Genomic DNA, 26963 nt, shown 5'->3' with positions numbered 1-26963 from the left:
GATTCAACCGACACTAATAATAATTACTATAAAGTCGTATAGCAGTAATTTATTATAATAACAATATTAATAATAATATCAACAATATTTAAATTATGTTTACAATACTTCATCGTATACCACTCTGAATCAGCAAGAATTCAGCATTGCAAACACATTTTTTACGCAAAGCTGCCCAACACCTATTCCCTCCAGATCCCCTAGTGATCCCAAACAAACCACTCCTCACATGGCAATCTCAGTGGTTCAATGGCGGACGGATAGACGGATATCCTTTTAACAAAAGCCAAAATAGGTGGTTTAGTTTTCATCCAGCTCAACGATACGAAACGCTTCAATAGAAGTGGAAAGAACAGCGCAGGAAAAAGTTCATCTATCCCCTCCCCCTATCTCCTACGTACCTCCTACCATCGATCCAGCATAGATTTCACAGTTTCCGTTGCCAAAGGGGATCCAAAGGAGACGACGCTAATCCGAATGCCCGAAGACTCGAACCCTCTTAAGTTGGATGAGTGGAAATCTTTCATCCTTTATTTATACTACATTCCGAAGAGAGTGTGTCTAGGATCGGGGATTTTCCTCCGTTGGGATGGGACGAGAGTAACGGTAAAGCGCTTTTGGGGAAAAAGGGGTTGCATTCAGTCTGCTTTCCACACAAACAACCAGTGTTGTCTTCAGTCACCTCTATCTGTTTTCTGTTGTTCATCACCAAACACGCACACACATACATGACCATGTGCTGTGGTTTACAAAGGACATTGACGTTGAGTTGGAGATGAATCTCTTATGTGCCATTCCCTGAACGCGCTATCCCAACGGGTGTGTGACCGTAACGATAATGCCAGGCAAATAGACTAACTCGCACTAATACGCACAAACGTAGGCGCATTAGAAAAGAGGAGTTTTATCCACCCATCCCACCCACACGTACGGCGTGCGGATGAATATCAGATTTTTAAGAGCTTTCCCTACCGTGTTTTCCGCGATCCAGAGGTCAACGTGTGTTTTCCCGCATTAATGGGGAAGGCTTAGTCCGTTTTTCATCTTATCCCTGCTCGGAACTGGAAAGGACATTCAATTCGGGAAGCAGCAAACAAAAAGAAAAGAAGGAGCTCAAGAATGAACTAATCTCTCTTGAAGGATTATGTCCTGTACGTGAATTACACCTGTATTTTAGCATATCTTTTGTAGGGAGAATGAAACTTTCGGGTTTTGGGATTTTGAGGTTGAATCAAGGGGTTTATTATTTTTTTAATACAAGGCTGGGGTCGAGCGCGATAAAAAATGCTGAGCGAGAAAAAAAAATGTGAACAAAATTTCGGCGAGCACTGTTGAGAATTTTTCGTAATTTTTTTTGAAGAGCGACAACATAATGTACTGCTTGAGGATATTTGACTTCCTTCTGGCAACGAATTGTATTTAAAAGCAACAACGATTTTCTGCACCATCAGCTTTGATTTCGATTGACATCACTACAAATTGTCGACGCATCTTTTAAACTCCCACATTCATACCTTTTCATTACATCTCCCACCTGCACATTGCTTCACTGCACCGAGCAATCACTTCACCGGTAAACATGTCGACTCAAAGCATCCTCCCCATCAGATAGTGCGATCAGCTTCCAGGAAGCGGGAAGTGATTTTTTTTCAAGAAAAGTCCTCCAAAGGACGACCTTCGGTACCTGTCGTCGTTGGTCGTCAAACTGGTAAAGCGGATTGACGGTCGTTTGCGATGTTTGACGCTTACGCTAAAAGACGTACCGTAGCAGATTTTCCAGCCTGCCAATTTTTCACCATCGGTACGCTTTTCCATCCCCGGTTAGTCTTATCACTCCCGAAGGATAAGAACGATTTGAACCGACATCACCGCCACTACCACCCGCATCGTTCTGTTTGAAGATGACTTGAAAGTCTCAATCAAACCAACCCCCCGAAATGGGACGGGTATCAAATTTAATGAAGAGATAATTTTACGTCCCACTACTCAACACACTTACCACGGCGTGCACCGAAATCCCATCGGGTTCTAGACATTTTGTATTGGCAAATTTCTTTAAGTGATTTTCTTTCCGTGCCGCTCCACAAAACTACAAGCTTGCCGGCAGAGCGTTCGCTCTGATGAAACGGTTTTAAAATGTTGACTTTATGATTTTCGAAATGGAATTAGCTCAAGTCGGCAGCCTTGATGCGGCCACCAAATTTCCTCGATGAGGGATTAAAATTTTGCGCTTCGCAAAAATCCATCCCGCGGTGTCGAATTGACGTTTCGCCCGTTTCGGGGCGAAAGATTGAAGCGATTCCCGACCGCCAGACCCGGAAGGAAGGGTCCATCACTTCATCTCGGTGAAAAGATTATTGAAAGATTTTATCGACACAAAAGGGAATGCCACGGTTTGAGTGACACCGGCGCGGTGTCGCCCGGAAATGGAAGTGAAGCTTTCGGCTAATGGTTGTGTTTTCTGACTGTGTTCTTTCTTTCTTGCTCTTATTTCAGCTAAATCCTTGCCGCTTCATTGCGTGGTTGAGTCCGTCAGTTCGTTGCAGGCGACGCTCAACTTCGACACCCGCAGCCCCTGGAAGCGACGGCCAAACATCGAAACGGACAGCTACGTCATCATCCCGGCTTCGACACCATTTTGTGATATCGTTACGACCGCGCTCCAGCGGCTCGGCTACTCCACAGAGATCTCCAATGCAGCTAGAGGTAGGTGCAGTGGCTCGTTTGTGTGATAAAGGAGACAAATCGTAATGCTTATTAGGACGCTATCGAAAATCTTTAGTATTTCAGTAGTAACTACTAGTTTCAGGATTGTTTCAAAGCAATTTTGAATTTATTAAGGCTTCAACTTAAGTCTTGTTTTACTTTGGGTTTTACTTTTAAAGTATTTTTAGAAGATGATTCAATTTGTTTGACCCCTTAATTCATTTAATTCTTGATTTGTTAAAGCTGCTTCGCTGCCCTTGATATATTCTTGTTTGAAAGTAAAACAATAACTTTTAATAACACTACATTGCACTTCACAGGCTCCATATCAATCAAGAACTGGAAATCCCTATCGCTCGATGCCATCTCGGACAATCCGCTCGTATCGGTCAGCGACATACTCGGCGAGCTGACCTCGGTCGTAACGCTCAAGATTACGATCCTGCGCAACAAACCGTCCCAGCTGGCCGAAATTAAGGATAAACTGTTGAAGCTCCTCATTCTCCAGTCACACGCACTGCTACGATCGACCGGTTGCCCCCTCGATGAGGTAAGCTTTTCTTAGAACAGTCTCCATTTTAGCACATCGAAGACATTATTCCTCGCGTTTTAAAAATGCTCCCTCGAGAATGGGATCCGTTGAAACAGCAGGGATGGTAGTAATGCTAAATTCCTTGCACAAATATTTATTCTACAACAGCTGGATGCCATCTCAAGGCGAAATGGTTCACTTTCAGTTCAATTGCTGGAAAAAAGAAATGGAAGGGAAAGCGAAATAGCATTTCCCCTGGTTAATGTACCATCCTTATGTTCGATTGCTAACATTCCGCATAACCTCATCATGCCCGAACGTTAGTGGTTTTACTTAGCTAATTCTAATTAAATTATTCGTTTCCAACCTGCCTTCCCCACTAGCCGGGGAATTCGATTCTATTGGGATGAATGGATGACTTTCTCGATGTTTGGAAATCGTAGCGTCCTCTTAAACATTGTTTAACGTCACAAAAATGCTTTTAACAATCGCTCACTGCGGTAGTGTTATTTTCATTCCATCTGCATGGTTTAATGTTAAGGTTTAATGAATTTTGATTAAAAGTAGCTCGTGTTTGTGTCGGTTTTGCAGTTCTCGCTCATCAAAGATGAAAATTGAAGTGAAAAGCAACGTTAATCTGATGTTGTTTTGACAAATCGGTCAGCTTTTGCTCAAAAGGACTTGAAACGTTGAAAGCGATTTTGCATTAGCAAGCAAAGCCATTGCAGTGCATTACGTGCTTGTAATTTACACATGTTCATCAAGATGTATTTATGATGTTATGTAATTAAAAAAAACTATATTCAGTTCCAAAGAACCAAATACAGTAGCATAGCAATATTTGTATATCGAGTTCTCAAAAAAAATCCACAAACTTTGTGCTTCTTACTTATGATTTACTTTAAAAGTATCAAATTTAACAACAAAATTAAATTAGTATGCAAAATTTGGTACAAATTATACCAAAATAATTTACAAAACCAAAAACTGGTGATTCCTAATGAAAAAAAAAACAAACAATTTTTTTTTAAAATATTGTCAAACTATAAGAGGAAGCTCTTTGTAGTGTAGAATTCATTATATAATGTTTTGAACATAATAACAAACCTACCAAGAATATCGTGTACGAAAAAAAATACTTTTAATATAAAGCAATAGCAAAACTGATTTGTCCTATTACCAATACAGATAAACTATCTTCCGAGGATATTAGGTACTCTATCTCGGTCCTAAAATTGTTACTAGATTTCAGCTTATCAACCCTATAATGAGCTGCTTCTCGAACTGCCCAAAAATTCCGATAATACATACGATTTATGCCTTTTTTTACTTCCAAAAAAGCCTGTCGTACATGTTGCCAAACTTATCTACCCAGCATACAACACCACAGAGGTTTTCGCTCTTTCCCCACGTGCGATCCATATCTTCAGCCCCAGCCACAAGGCACTACAATCTCTCCACATCTAACCCGATTGAAGTACCTGCCATAAAAGCTGTGCGTTGTGCTTCAGATTCGTTCACGTTTGCGATCGACTACCGGGCAACACACATACACAATCTCGGTGCCGTGATTTGCTGCTCTGATTGATACACACGGCTTTTATGTTTTATTGGGGTAATTGAAATCAATCATAAGCCACGAACCACGGACTTCCCGCTGCCTAGCAAAAGGGTGATTGATTTTATGATGCTACTGTGCGCGCGAACATCTCAATGTGAAGAGTTCATCCGTTCCCCATTGCTCCCCATTGGTTGGATGCTTCACGTTTTGTAAGCGATGCCTACGATTTTAATCATAAGTTTTCCGGGCTTTCCCAACAGCTACAACCGGATGTTGTGAAACCCATCCCAATTCATCATGGCCGTTTAGAAACGCTCAGATCCCACTCTCGCACTGACAACCCCACGAACATGGAACCGATTTATCCACTTCCTTCTTAACCAGTCAAAACGCTGACTACTACTGCTACGGACTGAAGCGAATGATAAGTCTTGATCCGATTTGATACTGACGACCGATTTCAACGCACGAGGACTTTACCATCAGTTCAAGATATATTTCAAAGAATTAAGATTGAATTTCGTAAGATTATAAGTTTGCCCTGTAATCTCTTACGGAGCGAAATTAAAATTAATATCGTTTCTTAATGATAATGATCACACACATGCACACACGCACACAAACGAACCATGCTCACATTTGCATACCGATACCGACGATACGGCGTAAGGCAGTGCTCCTTCTCGAAAGGTCGACGCAACCGGCAAAGAATTCGTGTTCGTGAAGCACACTTACAAGCACGAGAACATTCCCCGCTATCACCGTCGTGTGAGCTTGAAAATAGCGGATTTGCAGAAAATGGCGTAAATACGCATTATGAGAGCAAGGACGCGCGGAACTGCGGGGCAGCAAAAACGGGGGGCCGTAAAGGGCAGAAGTGGGATCTAGTCTCGACGGTTTTCTATCAGACAAACAAATAAGAAGTATTAAGTATAAGAATTTATCCCAATCCCCACATCCCTGGAATGGGGCATCGTCCAGAGTGCCTTCGGGCTAAAATGTACAGTGGTGTGCTTATTTGTAGAATTAACGCAATTTGCATATGGTGTTACCAATCACGGCTGTGGCTTAATTTTGGAACTTGAACTACAATTCCATCCTTTTAACACTTTTCCTAGTACAACTATAAAAGGAATATATTCATATCAAATAGAGCTTGTTTCCACCGCTCACCGACATTTATGTCCACCTTACTGTTTTGAAACATTCCCAACCGGAGGCTTTTAACAGCGGATCAGTTCCACATTCCTGCACCATCTGCCCCATTGATACCAACCTGCCAACGATATCCCAAGAGATAAACACATCTTCAGCAGTATGGACAAAAGCAACCGTCCTTGATATCGTTCACTGGCGTCCGTACATGTGAGTGTGTGTGAGTGTGTTTGTGCGTACACGGTGAATCCTTGCGTGTTGTTCGGAATTTCTTAAGCGCAGACCGGAATTGGCAAGCGATCCTTAATTCCAGCATGCAGCCCATCTACTCTTCCACGCGCGCTCCGTTTCGATTCTACACGAACTCGCCCGTTTTGCTCGTTGTTTCGTCGCCGATGTGACTAGATCTCCTGGATGGCTTATAATACATCAGACACTTGAAATCTTCCTGCCACCGTTAAGCCTTTTTCCACCTACACACACACACACACAACACACCGAACCACCCACGCCACCCCCCACAGTGGAAAGAGAATCCCGAATCCGAAGGATCACTAAGAGCGCCAGTGTACAGCGAACGTCTTAAAGATATCGCAGATGATGGCGATGAGCAATCCCAGCGGAAGCATGTACACGAAACGTTCTGGGAGGGAAAAGCTTTTCGGAAAAACAAATCTATTTATTATGAGAATGGTATGGAGCAGCGAACGGGCCGCGTAACCGTATGCGAGCAAACGATATGCGGGCAGGTGAAGGTTAAGGATTTAACTCTTCCAATAGGCACTTACTCGTCTCGACGATCGCACAAACTGGCGCCTAATCGTGTTCGGGAAGCTGTGCACCAGCAACACTGGAATTCGTGCAGTAAAACTTCTTCCTTTAAAGAAGCAAAACAGCTCTGCTTATCCTAATAAGATTAGAAGATGATGATTCGAGAGGATCCTCCAAGGGGTTTGGATGGAACGAACCAACTTTCAATCCTTGAACCTGAGCTCAACGGAGACTTCATAAACTTTAGCAGTGAAGTATAATATTTTTCGTGCACAAACTACACACTTTTCACCTCAAAAAAATATTCTCCGAAAGACCATTCCATAAGGGTTTAATTTATTTGAAATATTTCCTCCTCGCTTCAACGCTTGTGATGTGATTATCTTTGAGGTGAAGACTTTAAAGCAATCTACGCACCCCACAATAGCTTTTGTTTGAGTGTCAATTCTATGAAAAAAAACTGTACAACCTAAGTGCACGATAAAAATGGCACTTGCCGAAGGTTAAGTTAAGCATTCGCATTCAGGTTACCTTTCTAGTCCCGCTTCCTATCATCTCAAAGTGACCTCACTGTAAGTGTGGTTTGCAAACGAAACACAACGTTTGAAGTGATCACAGACAAGCGATGACAAGACGCCGTGTGTCGGTGTGATAAGATAAATTAAAATCGCCCTCATCCCCTATTATGATTTAACGAAAAATAAAAGAAACTTAGCCAATTTACCTCGACGAGTCGCACTGATTAGGTACTTGAGATATGTGTTGATACAAAAATACGGATATTGAAAGACAGTTTCTGTTTGCATGTGTGGGAGTGTGCGGCTGTTTGTATGTGATTGCCGCCTTTTATGGCTCAAGATCACCGTAAATATTATCCAACGTCGGAGGCGAGGTTCTAAATTCAGCTCCATTTTTCATTGGCGCTGAATCTCTCAGCTAGTAGATCGTAAAGATACGGCAAAGCGGAAAGTTTAATAAATGTCATATTTACCTAACACCTTTCCCAAGCGTGCACAACACCGTGACACGTAAACGTGGCCACTGGGCCAATACACTAGGTCGTGCGGTTAATCCTACCAAGTGGGTACGGATCAGCACATGCTGCCTAATCTCGCCCTTCTGGTTGCGACGCGCTAAATCGTGCCCCGGAAACTAATCTGTTCACCCTCTCTACGCGTTTGCTTTCAGATAACGCTATCGCAAATATGCCGCAGTCCACTGCAAAACACGTTCCCCTTTACGCCCGAGATCACCGAGGAGACGCGCCGTAACTTTGACCAGTGGTGGAGCAACCAGCTGGCCCCGCAGCCAAACCCGATCGCCCACAAGATACTGCCGTTTGCGAACCCACAGCAGAACGATCATCTCGACTTCTCTAGTCATGGCTTTCCGAGTTTGCACGCGGCCAAACGGGACGCAGCGTTGTTGGTCGGGGATGGAGGTGCCGTGGCGGCTGCTGCCGCGGCAGCACATCACGCTAGCCAGCATCACAATCTGGTGGTACATCCCGCCCTACAGACCGTCCACTCGCAGTATCCCAACCAGAAGACACGCATGCGTACCAGCTTCGATCCGGAGATGGAGCTGCCGAAGTTGCAGCGTTGGTTCCAGGAAAATCCACACCCTTCCCGGCAACAGATCCAATCGTACGTGGTGCAGCTAAACTCGCTGGAATCGCGCCGTGGCCGGAAACCGCTCGACGTCAACAACGTGGTATACTGGTTTAAGAATGCGCGTGCTGCACAGAAGCGAGCCGAAATGCGACAAGGTATGACGAATGGTTTTGGAACGCCTAGTATGATGATGTCCCAGGCAGACTATATGAAAAGCTCCCCGAGTGCACCATCGGAAGATATCGACAACTTGTCGCAGGATGAAATGGACGATGAGCTCGATAGGCCGATGTCACCACAGCTGCCGCTTTCGCTTACAATCCACGAACGTAATCATCCACTCACGCCCTCCGATCAGACACCCATCAAGCAGGAAAACAATTCCGGCTCGGCAAGTCCTCCGCCGTCCCCTTCTCCGAATCATGAGCATAGCTCGGGTAACTCCAACACTGGGAACGCGGGCAATAACCATGGTTCCGGTACAGGCAGCAATAACAATGGCACCGGTCTCAACACCAGTGGCATCAGCATCAACAACAATAATACCAGCAGCACTAACAACAACAACGGCAACAACGAGTCCGCCAACGATTCGACGCTGATGAACGATGAGCCAAAATCGAACTACTCCAACGAGCGCAGCAGTTCCCCGCAGCGATCGTCACGTTCACCCGCCTCGGAGGATCTGGACATGGACGAACCGGACGTCAGCAACATGGACGACTACCGGTCACCGTCGCCGGACTCGAAACGCCAGCTGCCCTTTCCGATGAACAATCCGATGCTGTCCCACTCGATCATGTACATGTCGCACTACATACCCGCGATGCAAGGTGCGGCCGGGATGCACCTGAAGAGTGAGTTTAACCCGGGCGGTCATGGTCCGCTAGGGCAGGGTGGTCTAAACCTTTCGTTCAACAGTGACGAGAGAAGGAAGCGCAACCGAACCTTCATCGATCCGGTCACGGAGGTACCGAAGCTAGAGCAGTGGTTCTCGATGAACACGCACCCATCGCATAATCTCATCCTGAAGTACACCGAGGATCTCAACCGTATGCCTTACCGGTAGGTTCTTTTTCTATGAACAATAAAACTCTGAAAACGTGAAACTTCATTTCAAAAACGCTTCAACTTACGATCGCACCATGTTGCGTTTTCTATTATTCTCTCTCCACAGCCAAAAGTTCCCCCGGTTGGAGAGCAAAAACGTGCAGTTCTGGTTCAAGAATCGGCGAGCCAAGTGTAAACGGCTCAAGATGTCGCTGTACGATCCGGCCCAGTTGGCAAACCTGGGCGAACAGGCACATCTGGCGGCACTGCACGATGCACCGCATCTATCCGGCTTACACGAAGCATCACAGTTGCATCCGTTCCATCATGCTGATCGGGATTAAGCTGGATCGTCGCAGGAAAACAAGGAAGGACTAAAGATCGCTTAAGAACCAAAGACCACAACAGAGCAGAGCAAATCTAATGGAGAATTCTGGAGAAACTAAACAGTGCGTTTCCTAACGTTTTAGATGTAAGCAAACGGTGTCCTCCGTCAGTTCCTCCGAGATGTACGGATTGTAAAAAAAGTATTAGTCATTTATCGTTGCTCGGATATACATCAGCAGATGGTGTAGATTTACTTACCAACGAATCGAAACACTATTAAGAAGATCACATTCCACTCTTCCCTAGCTACTGTTTATCTTTCTCTCTATCTCCGTTCAAAGTAAAATTTCACTACTACACACACTCCACAGCCATTTGGAGTCGATTTCGAAGCGCTCCTAATGAACTCCTATAAACTAAGCCCATGAAAATGGAAGATTATTTAACAAAGCTCGGGTGATTGTTTATCCTCGCCGCGCGTTCATAATGTTGTGAGCCATAATGTACCAAAAACCTTGTTCCAAAATGTCAGAAAACGCTCAGCACATCCTATTAAAAATACACCAAGTAATCACGGCATAATTAAACACAATAATGCATCGAGGTGTGCTATGCACAACTACTATGCGCTCACGTGTCCCCAACTGGTAAGCTCTTGCGCACCATTCAAAAAGAATGCAGCGTACCCCCGTACTGCTCCAATTCTCCGCATTCCTCCCTGTATTGTGGGAAAAGACGGCTCCGGTGGAGCCCGTTTACTTGATCATTTATACTCCCCACATCTCCGTACTCAACACCACGTCGCAATAATGCAACCGTCGCAATAATTTGTACCCGTGCCAGACTGGTGGGGCAAAAATCCTTTCACCATTTCCGTGGCAGTGCTTAAAAGTGCTTTCATCAGCGCATCAACGATCAACGGGTAAAGCTTGCGTTCTTTTCTGGGAACAATATTCAATGTACGGCTGGCGGTGATTTTTGCAACCTTCATAACCCCTCTTTGCGTGCGTGCTTGGAGCACGCAATCGCTTCTTTGTTGTGATTGTTTTACGCACCCACATGCAGCAACATTTTATGATCGCCATGTTGTACGCCATGAACAATTTGGGTGCGCTATTATCGGTTCCTCCCCCAATGTGTGTGGTGGGGTTTGTTGCGAATTACGCTCCTAATTATATAATTAAAACCGAATGGAATTGGTAAAAAGCGGGACCGGAACACTTTTGGTACAGCAGAAATTATGCCCCACCCTCAAACCCCCCATTCCCTCACACACGCATATATGATGGAAAATGGTCGAAAATCGCCCGAAACGCCATCGGCCGGAAAACCTGATTGACAATTTCATGAAAGAGCGCACCCGCCACACAAAATGCCCCACACCCATGGGAAGGGCGGGGTCAGTAAGGCAAGAGCGGTTTGTCCAAGCTGAGGTGGACGCGTCCAAGTTCGATTGATTTAATGATGGAAAGCAACACCATCGGCACACACCGGCAATCCCCCGAACACAAGCACCCCTCTGGTCCAATGGAGGCGCATGGTATAATGTGGTGAAATGAAGAGATTTTCCGGTTCAACAACAAAGCAACTCCCAGTTCGATGCGCAACTGCCTACCGAATCGCCCACAAACAAAAAGGCTTACACATTCCACTCGTTGTTCCTCGCCTGTATCGCTCAGTATCGGGATGTAAATGTGTATGTGTGTGTGCGGTTGTGAGGCTTTTTATTTTGTTTTTGAGCGCATCATCCCCATTTTCTTCCTGTCCCATCTTGGCCACCTTCCCTGGTCGATTACTTTTCACCAGGCGTAAAAGGCGTACAAACTACTCCCAGGCTCGAAAGCTCAACAGGCAACACGGACCTGCACGCAACGGGCATAATATTTATGATTATTTATTAATTAATAGGCGGAAAATAAACTCCCCTCCATGATTTTCCCACCCACCCTACTTGCCACTTACCACCGTGGGGGATATTGCGGTAGTGGTTCCCATCAATCAGCGCGAGCGGATAATTTTGCGGTGCATTTCATTTCCGAACAGTGCGGTACCGTTTGCGAGACCAAATCGCGGTTTTCTCCCGCTTCTAGTTGGAAAATTGGGTGCAAACATTTTTCCAACCTCCAACGCCCTGCACCCTCACAGCCCTCCACCGAAACCAATAGCTGCTGGGTTTAGTGCTGTGGCTTATTTTGCACCGAAGAGGAATCGATCAATCAAAAGGCGACCCCACGATACGTGTGTATGATGGGGCAAAACGGTGCTTATTACATTATCTGGTTATAATAATTTTGATGATCATTTTTCCAACTCGGTATGGCTGGTTTTTTCCTCTCGCCCCATTTTCCACAGCTACTTATGTTGTGTGTTTGGCGTGCTAAAAATTTTTCCTTTTCCTTCACAAACACTAATAGGTAATGTGACAAAATTGCATACAAAAGAACATTTAAAACCACACTATTTGATACACCACTAACAGAAAAAGATAAAATCGAGTTAAATTTATAACCACGGGTACAGAAATGGAAGCAAAAATGTGCCCCCGGTTCAGCTTTCCGCGGAGAGGTGATGATAGTGGGAAGCGCTTGCGGTGAAGCATCATCGGTTTTGATAAATCCTCCCATCAAATAGGCTTACGGTGTTACCTTTGGCAAGCAGCGGTACCGCTAATTGGAATATACCTAATGGGCGCAGCTCACCCGAGTGCCAGAGTGAGCAATCGTTTTCCCCAACGTTCCCAAATAGGCTTTTGATGGATCCCGGGGCTGATAGTACATCGATTACGATACATTGGATAAACAACCGCTAGTGAACCAGTTGCATTTCATGCATTTGCTACCCTTGTGCCGGTGGATACAATCGTAGTTTGTGTGAGCATTTCAATAGTAACAATACCGCCATGAGCCATAACTGATTTGCCATGGATGCCATCAATGGAGAGAATGGTGAAGCGATATGTAGGATTTATTATTTAACTTCCGAGTGTTGTTTTGTTGCTATTGGTCGGTCGCCTGCAAAGGAAACTATTTATTTTTAGCTCATTTTAGTAAGTGCTCTTGATTTAGCGTGTACAAAAAAACCATCAGAAATCATGAAGTTTTCGTGATTTCCCTTATTCTAAAGAAATACGAAACACATCGAAAAAAAAACGTACACAAATGCACGGTATGAAATACCTTTCCCGTTGATTAATTCTTAGCTTGTTTCTATTTGTTTCCGTCTGTTTTTCCCCAACTGTTTTTCTATTCTTAAATCCAACCATGGTAGCGAATGTTGGCATAACTTTATTTCTTAACCTATTCTTTATACGTAATTAAGAACAAAACAAAACATTTATGACGAAAATCAAATCATAGACGACTCTCTCGTGGATGCGAGCTAGGGTGCGAGCTATAAAAGTTAGTATAAGCAAACAAAAACACACACATGCTAGTGATGATAGTGATGATTGAAAACCTTTACTGTAAATAGCACACTTAATCGTAATCGTAGTCATAACTAAAGCAAAATGATATGGACGTACAGAAGGATAGGCTCAATAGAGAATACGAAGCAAGCATAGTTGTAAGATTTAGCTCAAGTTTAAAGTATCACAAGTAACACACACATACACACACTACAACACACCGTTTTTGAACGATTTGTCATCCCATCACCATACTGCTGCACGATACACTGAAACACTTTTCACACCATTTCAACATCCCCCCAAAATTGTGTAGCTTGTAGGAAAGTCACGAGTAAAAATAAAACCATCACACAAATTGTACGGATGGTAGATGTACACCCATCCACTTACACGCTGTATCTCAAACCAATATTAAGCATTCTTCCCGTATGTGAATTCTAATCGCGAAAATAAAGAAACAGAAACGTACCCGTAAGTAAGCGAACAATTATTGACCGATATCGTAGCTCTACTATGCTAAGTGAAAGCAAATCCCCCAAGCCGTAGCAATTGAACGTAGAGAGAACGTTTTAAGCAAAAGTATAGAAATGAAAGCTCACAATAACTAGTTCCACTAAGCGTTTTGGAGGGGCGATAGGAATGGAGACGCCATAGGAGAAACAAATAGAACACCGGTAGTCATGACGCACGTGATCGTTTGCAAAACACATTCTTAATATCCGTATAAAAACAAAACAAAACTAAAACAAATTGTAAAGACGTTGAAAACAAAGCAAATGAAATACGTAAATACTTCTTCAAGCTGTATGAAAGCAAAGCAAGAAATATAAAACACGAAGCTCGTACATAAATTATCAAAACAAAACCTCTGAACCGGAACGACGAATCGCATATGAATGATGACAAGTTTGCGTATTGATTTTTTGTTTTTTGATTTATTTTAAGCTGCTAACAACAACCATCATTATGGCGTCAGGCATGTCAGTCCCTTTTCTAATTCGATCTAGTCAAACGCAACTCGGAGTAAGATTATAAATTTCTGCACTGATTGCAAGGCGCTTTGAATGCAAGGATAATTTTCATTGTTTGGGTCGGTTGTGGAGGGTGAAATGGGAAAAAAGGTCACCGGATTTTAACCCTCCATGTCCATGTACGAGGGGCGAGTGCCCAAGAATAGGTACTGTAATCTCTTTTCTACTCTTTATCCTTCCACTTCATTTCTTTGCGCGATGGGTGCGTGATATTCCTTTCCCTCGATTAACGCACGATTGCGCGTGTATGTTGCTATGGTGACAGTGTGAGGATGAGAAACAAAATTCAAAAATATATACAGTTTATTCTCATCCATAAACAACCATCAAACCATCCTGAATGTATGCCAACCCAAAAGACTACAGGGTTTTCGTGTTAAAGTGGCAAAATTTTAGGCATTGCTGGATTTTATTTTTCCAGTTGACAGCAACCAAGCAATCCAAGCAACTATTGAAAGGTGAAATCGAGTTTCCACAAAGTTGCTGCACCTAATGCACTTGCAAAGTTTTCCGATTTATAAGCTCTACAAACTGCGGATCCATACGCTATTTCTTATTGGTTGCAAAAGATTGTTACACGAAAATTTATTCACTTTCAGGCAATTTATGAATGACCAGCCGATAAAATTGTTTCTTCCTTGGTCGCAGATCCTAAATTGTGTCATATTTTAACGTCTTTCTAAGAATAGAAGCACTGCTCTGCAAGCGCGTGGCCCATCGATGCAAATAAGTGGTAGCATAAAAGTGTTAATTCCGGTGGATTAACGGGTTGGGTTAGCTATTTCCACTCGAATAACTCCAGTAGCTCCCGGGTATTGTGGGTCCATTAACTCAGTATAAAAATGTGCTCTGTGGTGTGACATATTTATCCGAAAACTATTATTTTGTGATGCAGTAATATGTATATTGGTTGTTTAACACGTATTTCCAACGTATTATGACTGAACAGCAGTTTCATATATCCAGACCTGGAAGAAGATGTGTCATTTGAACAAGCCTTGTAAAGGAAAAAAATCCATTCCGGAACACATTCCAGATCAACTTGTACAGGATAATTCCACCTGACCCTGCTGAGTTTAAAAACCCTGCTAGAAGCCATCCTTGCTTTGTCTTTTTGGGCTTAAAATTTAAATATTCATTTCCGTTCCAAGAAGATGGCATTATAACGAGCGGTTCGTATAACTTCTCTTGATGGTGGTGTGAGTTGTAAAATTGATAATAAAAACATTCACACCGCAGTTAATTACAATTACACGTAATTCTTCGTTTTGACGCGATTCAACAGTACCTGCGGGATGGGAATGCGGGTGGATATGGAATGATGAGATTTTATGTGAAAAGGATTCATTCTGCACGTGAAACGAGCGTTTGTCGTGTAAATCCTTACCAAGACCCTCAAAACCATCCCCCTTAGTCCCTGCCTTCACACTCTACCAAGGTGGATGAGGTGTAAAAATAACGGAACAATAAATCTTAAAACTTTCCATACACATCCGAAAATTTCTTCTCCCGGGGTGTTTCCTTCGGCGAGGCGTATGATAATCGTGGCCGCAACGTGGCGCAAGAAGGCAGGATTTTTGTCCGCACGCAAAAGTGTGAAAGAAAATAGAATTAAATTATTATTATCTCCAAACGATTATGTGCATGATTTATTGTCTCATAAGATCTTCTGGCCGTCTTAAAGGGGGAAGCAAACAGGGCAAACATGCAATTCCTCCACTGTTCTTCAGGACGTTTGCACCGAAACAGGACGCGCCAGAATGAGAGAAAACCAATCTTCCTCCTGTTCCGGTAGGTAGTGGAAAGAAAAATTTACCTTTTACCTACTTTCTTCGAAGAATTTGTCCTTCACACCTACTACGCTACTCTCCAACGGTCCTTGTCGGTGTTTGCAGATTGATGCTGGCTCGGGCCAGCATTCCGACTTGCCTTGGCCAGGATGAATTTTCCCGTTTGCCGGCTTATCTTGTGCCTGAGCGGGAAGCAGTTGCGGAGGTTGCGGTGGGCTTACTCATCGCACATGGCACGGAAAAATGAATGTCGTACTTTTTCGAACGATTTCACTTCATCTACACCGGGGCTGTTCGTGTCTCGTTTGCAAGTCGTTTAATCTCACCGGTAGCTTTTGTGGAGTAATTTATGAGTCTTACGGAGGTCTCACGGCGTTTGGAGCTTTGAACGTTGCGTTTGTCAACACGATGTGGAGTGGAAGCGTATGAGATTTGGTTGCAGTTTTTTTGTTGCTTCCTGTTTATTCCATTGCGTTAAAATGCCCATGGCGGTGAACTCATTCCTGCATCCCATTAAGCAATCTCGACTGATTTGCAGATGATTAATCTGCGACATCTAACGAGCAGTGAGAATAGGAAAGTAGCATGGAAAGTACGTACCACCTTCATTTATTAGACTAAATCACATGTCTAATGAATTATTATCTCAACTATACCATTTCGCATACATATCACATCGTGCAGCTTTCTATTCATGACTTTTTCTGCCAATTTAGATAATATTCCATTTGCATTCCCAATGCCTTCACCACACATCTCTCGCTTTGCAATAAATATTTTGTACTCCAAAGAAATAAATCATGATTAGCTAAAACGGCTGTTCCAATATCGATGTGTTAAATGTTGACCTACAATTGAATGTTGACCTAAAATGAATTAAATCAGAATAAGTTGCCCATTTTTTATCAACTAAAATATGTTCAACAGTTCAACAGCATCTGAGTGAGTTGGCGCCAAAGAGTATGCAAAACGCATTACAAACAAACGCATTGCAAACGCATTATACACATGGCAATGTGGTGACTAAGATTTATAATGAACTACGAATTACAATAAATTGCTATTTATTTGATAACGATTTATTTTAATCCACTACGTCGAAGAAATAACCAGTTGAACTTGAGCCTTCTGCGAGATACCAATGTAAAAAGCATTGACAAAGCGTTATCAGAGTGTTATCGCTGCATTAGAAGCCAATTTATCGCGCTTTTTGCATAACCTTAGGCGTTAAGTTAGATTTATTAGATTTATAACAAACTTAGCCATAAATGTTACCATCAGAGATCATTTTATTCTTCGTGCAGTTTTATGACTGTTTCGAGGCTACTATGAAATTGCAGCAGCTATATCACGCTTGTCCAGGCTCTAGAAAAAGGAAATGAAAACAAAAAAAAACAGCATAAAACGTACAGGAAAAGCCAAACTATAGCTCAACAGTGAAGAAGCTACCAACCCAATCTTATCAAGTGTAACTAATCAAACCATCAAGTGAGCGGCCCTTTTTGCGACCACCGAAAGCAAGTGCCTCTGCTTCCATCCCTGCCGATGCCTATTTAACAAACCGGAAAGCGCCTTACATAAACACCCCAACCAGCAACCCCCAAGTCGAGGCTTAAACGATTCACCAAGACGAGCCTGCAAATCATACAATCCCGCTCATACGTGGCATTTACTTGCCCCTTCAAACGAACTATTTATGACCGTTTTCATACCCTTCCTGTCCGATACGAAATAGCGAAAGTTGAGGGTGCGGGAAAAGGGGAAGAACGTGGAAGACGATATGGTAGAGCCTTACTGGTCCGAACCATCGGCACGATAGCGAAACGTTGGCACGCTGCAAAAGATCCGCCCTTTCCACACGAAAAAGGCTAAAGCTTCCGTTGGCTACATCTTCGCATATTAATGTTAAGAAAAGATTATTTTCTCTTGCACACCATGTGCCGCGCAGCTACATGCATACAACCATACACGGATGCAGGGGTCTGGAACCTTTCCTCTCACCAGTTCTCCCCCTGTCACTGCCTCGCTTTACCACTAATTACCAAATATCTCCTGCCAGTACCGAATCTAGAACAAACACCGTACGAGCCCCGTCCGAGTCAAAGAAAAACAACCAACCGCAAGCCAAATTTAATGAAGGTTTAATATTTATTAATTTATTGCATGCGGGCATAAAAGATAATTTATTTATTATCTTTCGCCTAGCTGGCGGGATGCTTCCAGCTCGCAGGAACACAGACAAAGGCGCTGGAGGCGGAATGTGCGCGAACGAAGGATCCTTCATCCTAGATGAGTTGGTTGGCTCCACCTTCTTGGTCGTCGCTGTGGGCATTCTTTTACACCGTCGAGTAGTTTCTTTAACCGTTTCTTTTCATTACCACCGGCAGCGTGGTACATCCGGGTGGTGGCATGTCCTCCCATTTTAATGCTAACCTCATTGATCGTTTCCAACCAAACGGGCGCACCCCGTAACGGAATGGCAGTAAATCTCGCGCCACACTGCTCACCGGAAGCATTCACGTGATTGTGAATAGGAGCCAGTGTGCTTATGGCTAATATTTTAGTTGCAAATACCCGGTGTTGGAAAGGAGGTGTGAGTAAGGTGAGCGGGATTCATGAAATGTTCACCTGAACCTTGCACTATTCGCTGAAACCGTTTCGGAAGGTTTCGTTTCAAACCATGTCAGGATCATGCTGATAAAAGTGGAGGTTATTAATGTGTTCGACATTAAGTCGTTATGTGATGACGGGGTACTCCAACTATTCTACCGGTTTATTAAGAAATATTTCTTTGCTCACTTGGCCTGTATGGATTATTGGTAGGCCAAACAGTAGAAATCTCAGTTTGTCGTCTGCTATTTTAGATTACGATGATTTAGATGAAAAACAATCAAATTTTTATTGCAACGAATGCTTTGCATAACATGTTTTCATATGTGTTAAAATGCACAAGAGGTATACGCCTGAATGTATGCAATTTCCACTTTATTTAACGCTTAGTATTCTTTCGTTTTCAATTAATCTTTGTTTACGAAACACTATATTTTAAATATTGGGAAGATCCTCCTAACCAAACTCATGTTAATAACCGTTTTTCGGTAATGTATATAGGATTGATACTTTGTAGGTGTGATACAAACGCATTGATGGTACAACGATTAGTTGAAAAGAATGGTGTTCAAACTGAATTTGTTTGAATAATTATTCACTACGACTCAAACTATTGCTTTCCTAAGTTTCATGTTTCGCAGTGGCTCAATGGTAAAAATTTTGTTCATGCACATGCATATAAACAGACGGGAAATATATGTCCAAGCACGATGTTGTTTCGGTTTACCTAAAGTACTCGCAGAAGATCGTTCCTTTATCTCGTCACCAATGATGTTGTATAAATCGTAATTAATGTTGATTCAATCATGAATGTTATTATCCTTTTCTACTGTATGGTTCAATTCCCCTCTGTTAAAATTTTGCCATGTGTGTCAAATTGCATCTACATAATCATTGAACACAATAAAAGAAGGAACAAATATATTTCAGCTTTTCGTTTATAATTTTTTAAATGATTTCGAACTGTATTGTTTCAGTTCAACCATAAAATTAACAGGATTTTTACATTAGCATTTGCGCTGCAATAAACAAAACCCCAGGCCGCCGCTTTCCGTTAGATCCACCCAAAGAAGTACATAACTGATTAAGAAGTTTTGATTAACTTTAACTCTACATATTTATTTAAATTTCCTCTCATCCTCTCTCTTTATAACTTTTAATGGCCGATTTTTATTTGAAACAGTATGAATAAAGTGTGGGTGCCTGCAAGCAGTACAATGTAGTTCATTGATCGTACAGTAAAATGCTGCGAAATTTCTCCACACTCCTTGATATTTGACAGCGCCTACCGTGCAGTAATCATTTTAAGCCCGGCAAACGAATCCAGCTGCTAGTAAAACTATCCGAAAAACTACATTTCCGAATCGGCACAGATAGCGTCGTTCAACCTGTCAGACAAAACCTCCGGCCCTATTCGGGTGACATCTTCCGTTTCCTTTTCTTCGCCGTTTTTCGACGCGCCGAGGATTTGGAGCAGCTAACTGTCTTCGGGAGGAAAATTATTGTTTGCTCACGGTATGATAGTTGGTTTCAACCGCCCACCTTACTCAACGTCCATTATTGCCCTTCCATTTGCCGGGTGTGTACAGTTTGCAGTTTTCGTTGATGTGCGACGGTGATGACGAAAGCCACAAACCGAACAACGATGGAATTACGTTTCCGATGTTTGTGACGGAAACGGAAATGTAATCTTGTCCGTCTTTGAACCACCCAGCGGATGGATGAAACACCTTTACAGTGAAGTTTCATAAATCTTTATCATGCTAGTTAACGCAACCATAGCACTAGTGTACTGAAATGATCGAGCGGGAAAGAAATTAAATGATGACATAGTGTTTAATTTTGAGGACTGTGGAAAAATCTCTCTCCATACCGTGCGTGAGTTTTCAAATAAATCCACATACTGGCGCAGCGTGCAGTTGGTTCATGGTAGTTCAGTTGGTTAGTAAAAGTATGAAAAATTGTTCTCATAAAACCAGCCCTGTCTTATTTCTTCAGTACAACCCGTCTTATTTCCCTCTTTCTTTCGTTCTCACTAACCTTACCTTAACGCAAGTAGTCCCCTGAGATGGGAAAAGAGTTCCCAGCAAATACAATGTACCACGACAAGAAGGTGGAAATTTGAATGAAATAGAAATATATGCCCTACATAATTTTTCTAAATCAGATTTTTATTACATTTCGCACACATGTATGCCCGCACGTTCTGAACAGTGTTTTTTTTTATTGTCTATTCTGTGCTTCTCAATAGCAAACAGTACTCTCGGGTTCTACTGGCAAGTTCCTAATAATTCACACAGGGACGTATAATTCACTGCGGAGTTGCGGTTTTTCTTTCACGTTTCGATCTGTTTTATTCTCTTTGCTTCATCTCCCCGTTCATTTAGTTTAATGTGAAATATTGTTCCGATTTGCTCGGCCAGCATTGGTCCCACTGGGCCCATGAAGGATACGAACTTACGTATGTGGCTGTGCAGGGCTTACAGCTGCTGAAGCCCATAAGGTACCATTGGTGAGGAGTTTGCTGCGGTGGAACGCCAGTGTGTCGTCTTGGCCGTACGTAAAGACACCCATGACATCCTTATTTTCACATCATTTCTTCTACGGGTTCGTTTAACGGTTGTGGCCTCACGGTGGTTCCTATTCAAATTATATCCCCGTGGCTTCTTGCTCGGATGTCTTCTGACGCACGGTGCAAAATCTTAAATCAAATCTGCTCGACAACCGTTCATAAGAAAATCTCACTCCCTCTTTCTCTAACGGAAATGGGAACGAACCACAGCCTTTGAGCATTATGAGGGATGCGAATCATTCATGATCTAAAAGTTTAGATAAGTATTTATCTATTTATTGTCTTATTTATGTTACCACCGTTCGGTTTCCGTTGCTACGCACCTCCGTTTGGTCGACCATCGCGATTTATTTGACGTCCAGCCAAACCATTTTCTTACCACACGTGGTTTAGTGGCGTTAACGTGTCGTGTTTTGCATGATGTTTGCGTGTTTAGCGAGGAAAATAGATTTTGTGGCGCCCAAGTTCCCATCTTCTACCCCCATCACCCGCAACGTAATTATGGTCTGGTAATATAGGCAGAACTGATTTATTGGACGCTAAATAAATTTCACCGACCAGGATTTAAGTGTGACGGCCGTTTTTATTTTCCTAGGTGATATTTCTTCTTGAGCCGCGTACAGTCTTTTGAATGTGGGTTTTTTTTATTGCCATTAGATAAGCTGGCGAAACATTGGGAGTGTGGGTAAAGTAATGCGTTTGATAAAATTATTGGCGCTAGTTTATGATTGCTACAGATCAACGAGCATAAAGGTTCATCTGCAAAAGGAAGCATGTTATTGCATACCTTCTGGCGTTTCATCTTTCTTGGAGCAGAAGGTGGAGTGTATTAAAATTGAAAACAATATTGGGCATTGAAATTTTACCTTACGTTATGATAAGATGCAAAATACTTAAAATAAATTATTTCTATATAAAGTATTTACAAAATCAAAGGAAGTATTCATAGTATTTATCTTTTGTTTCAGGCTATACATCAGCAAAGTATGAGAAGTAGAGTGGCCAAGAAAAAAAAGGTAGTACAGTTTGAGCAATTTGTTAACAACGGAGCTTAGGAGCAATTTGTAATAAATGTATAATTAAATAGATAAATAAATAAAGTTCTGAATCGAATGGCGGACTTCTTCAAATTTCGGAAATTCTTCACATTTTAGCTGCATATGTTCATACCTAGACTTTTACCACACCGATTATTAATTGTATTTGATTACCATGATATTCTAGAATCAACTTAATATACAAAGCAACTACTATATATACATTAACTTACTCGTTTAAAGTTACTGTCTTTTAATCTATAGACAACAAATTAAGAATGTGAAGAATGTCCGGGAATTGAAACCGTCTGTAATTCGATTCAGAACGGTAAATAAATAAACACAAAATAAATCACTATTTTCAGGGAATTAGTTTTTGGGGTCGTTTATAATTTTCAACACAATTTTAATTGAAATGCCATCTTTTCTTTCAACAAGGCACAAGGGACAAGAAACAAGGATCTTCAACACAGCTAAAACATTCTCCAAAAATATATAACAAAACTGGTCAAACTTCAATCTGCTAGGAAGCCACAAATCCCTAGCCCCAATCTTGGCTACAGTTTGTCGTATCGAATGGGGCTACACCGTAATTCTCCGATAAGTTGTACAGGTAACGATATGGCCACGCACCAATATACCGTGCTATTCTTTTCAACACCAACCTTAATGAAATCTTCGCTGAAGGATCGCCTAGGTGAGTGTTAAACGCATAACCATTTATTTTATATACATTCTCACAAATTTGTTACCAAACTCATAACTAACCAGAAACAGACCAGTCGTGAATAAATAAAAATTAAAACAGGTTTAGTTAGTTTTAAATTTTTACTTCGTTCGCATTTCTTCCTACCCAACCATTTTAAGCATCTTTTTTCTATCTCTTTTAAAACAGCAAAAAACAAGAGCTACTTTGAGATAGCATAGAGCAACTGCACATAAATCTTAAAAGATTATTAAATATTTATAGTAATCCCTAATCTATACCATCTTTGATTCGTATCGAAAACATTACCAACATTTGCATGCATTAGCGATATTTGGGGTTGACCTGATCGATTACCAATACGAGGATTAGTCATAGCAATTTCATTTTCTTTTCGCAGCCAGAAACGACACATATTGAGCATTGACCAGTAAATGGGAAGTAAAACAAAATCTATCTACTCCACTCGGATTTATATCGCACATCTGTCCGCTGTGTACCAGCATAAGGAAAGAAAGGCGAATTTCCACCGTTGTATCCCTCTACAGTATTTTCCCAATCGAATCATGTGTTCGAATGTTTTATTGGATGATATTATTACCCCTTTTAAAGAATCCGCTGAAAGTGTATGTTTCGATGAAAAAAAAGGATCCAATACAGCTAGTCAACCCTTAACCCTAACCGCGCCTTGTGTTGCGTTGTAATGTGAAGGTTTTTCGCTACCGTTGTTTTTACCTCAACCTCCACTCAACATAAGTTCCTAAAACGCACACACACACACGCATTCCAAAGCAGAGGCTTTGAAAACCGGCCGAAAATCTGTCGAATGGAAAATCCGATTTACGAAGAACGAGTGCGCTTTCCGCGGGTAAGATTTGCTTGTGTTTGGTACGAGTTTTACACACGTTATGCGATTTGTCTGTTGGCGAAAAGTGGACTCATGCTGCTCTCGCTTTTATTTTTTCGAAAGGCCAGCAAAATGTGTAAGCCATGCTTATCCTGTTAGAGGAAAACGGCCTATCCAATAGCATTGGGCAGGCAGCGCAGCAAACGAGCATGACTTTAGCATTGCTTTTATTACATGCTAATAATACTGTTTGGCTTGAAGACGACTGACGAAATTTCAAGACATTTTCATGCCAAACTTCATTTTGGCTTTTGATACGATTTTCCATGCCGAATGTGTAGGTAAACTGGACACTGATCCCTTGTCATCTTTCTTCTCCCACCCATCAACGATTGGTACCTTAAGAAAGAATCCTAAACAAATACACATCCTTCCATTGGGACTGACCAGCGCCGTCTTCAACCAACCATCCATCCATTGCCATGCGGTAATGATTTTCCGAAGATAAATATCCCATCTTAAGAAAATTCCTTCCTACCGTAACATTGCCCTTATTTTCACCTCATAATTCGTCACCATCATCCCCGGTCAATTCGCTTTTCGCAATTAAACAAATGCATAGCCCAAATCAAAGAAGTGCCCAGCGTCGTTTTCGGAGCGAAGACGTAACGTCACATATCCACTCAAAACGTTTGCAGCTTTGAACAGTAAGCGCGTGCCCGAACGTAGATGACCGATTAATTACGATGATCAAAGTGCGGTATGCTATCAAAAATAATTCCATTAGCCGACAGTTGGGTCGACATTCTTGCACACTCTCGGGCATATCCGTTTGCTACTGGGCAACGGCTGGGTGTAAATAATATTTTCTTATCGTCCTGTAAGCAGTCGGGTGTTCGCCTACTGTGTCGTAATGTTTACTTAGGAAGCATTTGTTTTCCACAAAGGAACAATCCTCCAACAAGTCAGGTGTGGTCTAAGATGTTCAAGGTTTGCACAACAAATCAAATTTGGATAGATTTATTTGCATGCTTTAAGTAAAAGCACTGTCACATCTGTTTAATCAATTTTAATATGATACATACGAAAAAAAAGATCTCATTTCTCTCGAAACACGCGTCATACTTTTCTATAACATTATCATTGCTTATAACTAAACTTTAGCATACAATTGTGTCTGATAAAAACTACCTTCCGGCACAATTTTCCTGCACTTTCCATACATAAATCATACCCTAATGCTTTCCGCTGGAGGAGAGAACTTTTTCTAATTAATTAACCTGCACTGCAATGCGAAAGGAACGATACAAAATTTGCCCACGAAAGGAAAAAAAGTATCTTATCGTTATAACAAAGAATATCATACACATACACACATACAAACCCATCTTCAGCTCCAAATGAAATGGTAAAAGAAAGACCTCTTCTTACATCCTTTATTTCTTGTCCCCGTTTCCCGTTCTCCTTCTCCGGCCATGTGCAATTGCACTAATGAAAATGCATTTCTCTTTCCCGCATGCATCGCTCTCTCCATCGCACGTCCCGCTGCTGCACCACACTTTATCGGACTTTGTTTGACGTTTATTTCAGCTACAGTTTGCTTATTTATGTGAACGTTAGTGAACTTCTGCTGCGAATTCTGGTTCGCTTCGGTGTGGGCACTATTAATGGGTTTCTTATGCAGAACGTAGGGTGTGTTTCCGTAGAACAGACGAGCCACTATCACTATATTCAATAATGCTCGCACACACAGAAAAAAAATCCTTCCTAGCCGAAGTGGTGGAATCTGTGCGCCGCCAAATTGATGAGCCTGGCCGAACTTACTTATGTCGCATAATTCATCCCCATTGCCGTCTCATAATGGCATGTTTTGCATTGTTTAAAAATGTCGAGTTTCATTGAAGTGTAATACATATGAAATAAACGTAAAATGGAAAAAATTGAAAAATATAGTAAACTCATTAAAGAAATCCAAAATTCATTTTAACGTTTCACATATATAATGTAAAAAGGACAAAATAAATATATGAAAAAAGTTTGTTAAATAAATGAAAAGTTTTATCGAGCAAACAGCTAACAAAGCATTTTCTAAAACAATACAAGAAAACAAGTATTTTTAACAGGAATAACAAACAAAACAGGGAAATAAATCGCCTTCCGACATAAACATATATGTGCATAATCAACATACAACAAATAATGTCAAATAAAAACATGCTTCTATAAGACCCGCATGCATTCAGTTTTTCCCTTTTATTATCTTTTTTTTTTGTATAAAGTACTGAGAAGCGTTGAAACGGCCATTAGGCATTTAAAAGAAATGACTTATATTATGTTTATTCAAATGAGACACACTTTAACGTACTTCTTCTCATTCGTGCTTTATTCTTCCACTCTCCTTTCATCCTATTCAACCGAGTGGCTTATCAATCGCGCATACCACGTTTTCCACTTTTCCATTCCTCTGTCCTCACCACAAACCGCGGGAAAACTAAATAGAATTTCCACAACATTCGTCACCCATCCTCCCCTGATTCTATCAATGATTCCTTTCAGTTCCTTGTCTGTCTTCGATTGCATTTTTTTACGATTGTCATTTAACCGCAACCTTTTCCGGGTGCGATATTCCTCGCCGAAGAGAACATGAGCTCGGAGAAAAATAATGCCCCCGTGGGTGATGCTTCGCTCTGTACGTTCATTGATTGTGATTATTTCAAATCGACCTTTGTGCTTGATTTAGATGATACACCCTGGCACCAGTTCGGGGAGACGATGTACCACCGCGGCTAGAACGGTTAGTTCAGCATTCAAATGCGACTATTCACCACCGGAAGACATATGTAGCGATTGCAGACGCGCCCAACGCTAACGCAGCTGAACCACCATTTATTGCTGTTTAAAAGAAAGAAAACTTCAGCGGCACACGGGAATACACGGCACCCTCAGCCTACTTTCACCAGCGGTAATCATATGCGTTGTGAGTGCGAGGAAAATTATTTCTAATTTGCATATTTTGGCCGTTTTGTCGCGCGCGCAACCATAAAATTGATATTGTTCAATCAGTGTGGTTGAGGATTTCGGTGGCCCGTTTACTAGATGCGTGTTAGATAGACAAAAAAAGAAACACCGGGGTCCTAACGATTGGTGAAGCCTTCGGAAATGACATTTTCTTCTCAATGACCAAACGCTAGACCTAGGATGTGTCTGTATTCTTATGAAGCTATTCGATTAATGTCGTTGAGGAAG

General features: G+C 41.9%; 1 protein-coding gene across 1 annotated transcript in view; it reads left to right on the top strand.

The window, feature by feature from the left end:
* Window positions 1–9732, top strand: part of LOC128711292 (uncharacterized) — an 87802-nt gene extending 78070 nt beyond the window's left edge. Inside the window, exons 3-6 of the mRNA XM_053806159.1 lie at window positions 2497–2706; window positions 3027–3256; window positions 7914–9403; window positions 9516–9732. Coding sequence (XP_053662134.1) covers window positions 2497–2706; window positions 3027–3256; window positions 7914–9403; window positions 9516–9732 — 2147 coding nt within the window. The remainder of the gene's footprint in view (window positions 1–2496; window positions 2707–3026; window positions 3257–7913; window positions 9404–9515) is intronic.
* Window positions 9733–26963: the final 17231 nt, after the last annotated feature.

This window comes from Anopheles marshallii, chromosome 3 (assembly GCF_943734725.1).
Source record: "Anopheles marshallii chromosome 3, idAnoMarsDA_429_01, whole genome shotgun sequence".
Taxonomy (NCBI): Eukaryota; Metazoa; Arthropoda; class Insecta; order Diptera; family Culicidae; genus Anopheles; species Anopheles marshallii.
The sequence above is the reverse complement of the archived record's forward strand: the minus strand, read 5'-3'. Positions and strand labels throughout refer to the sequence as shown.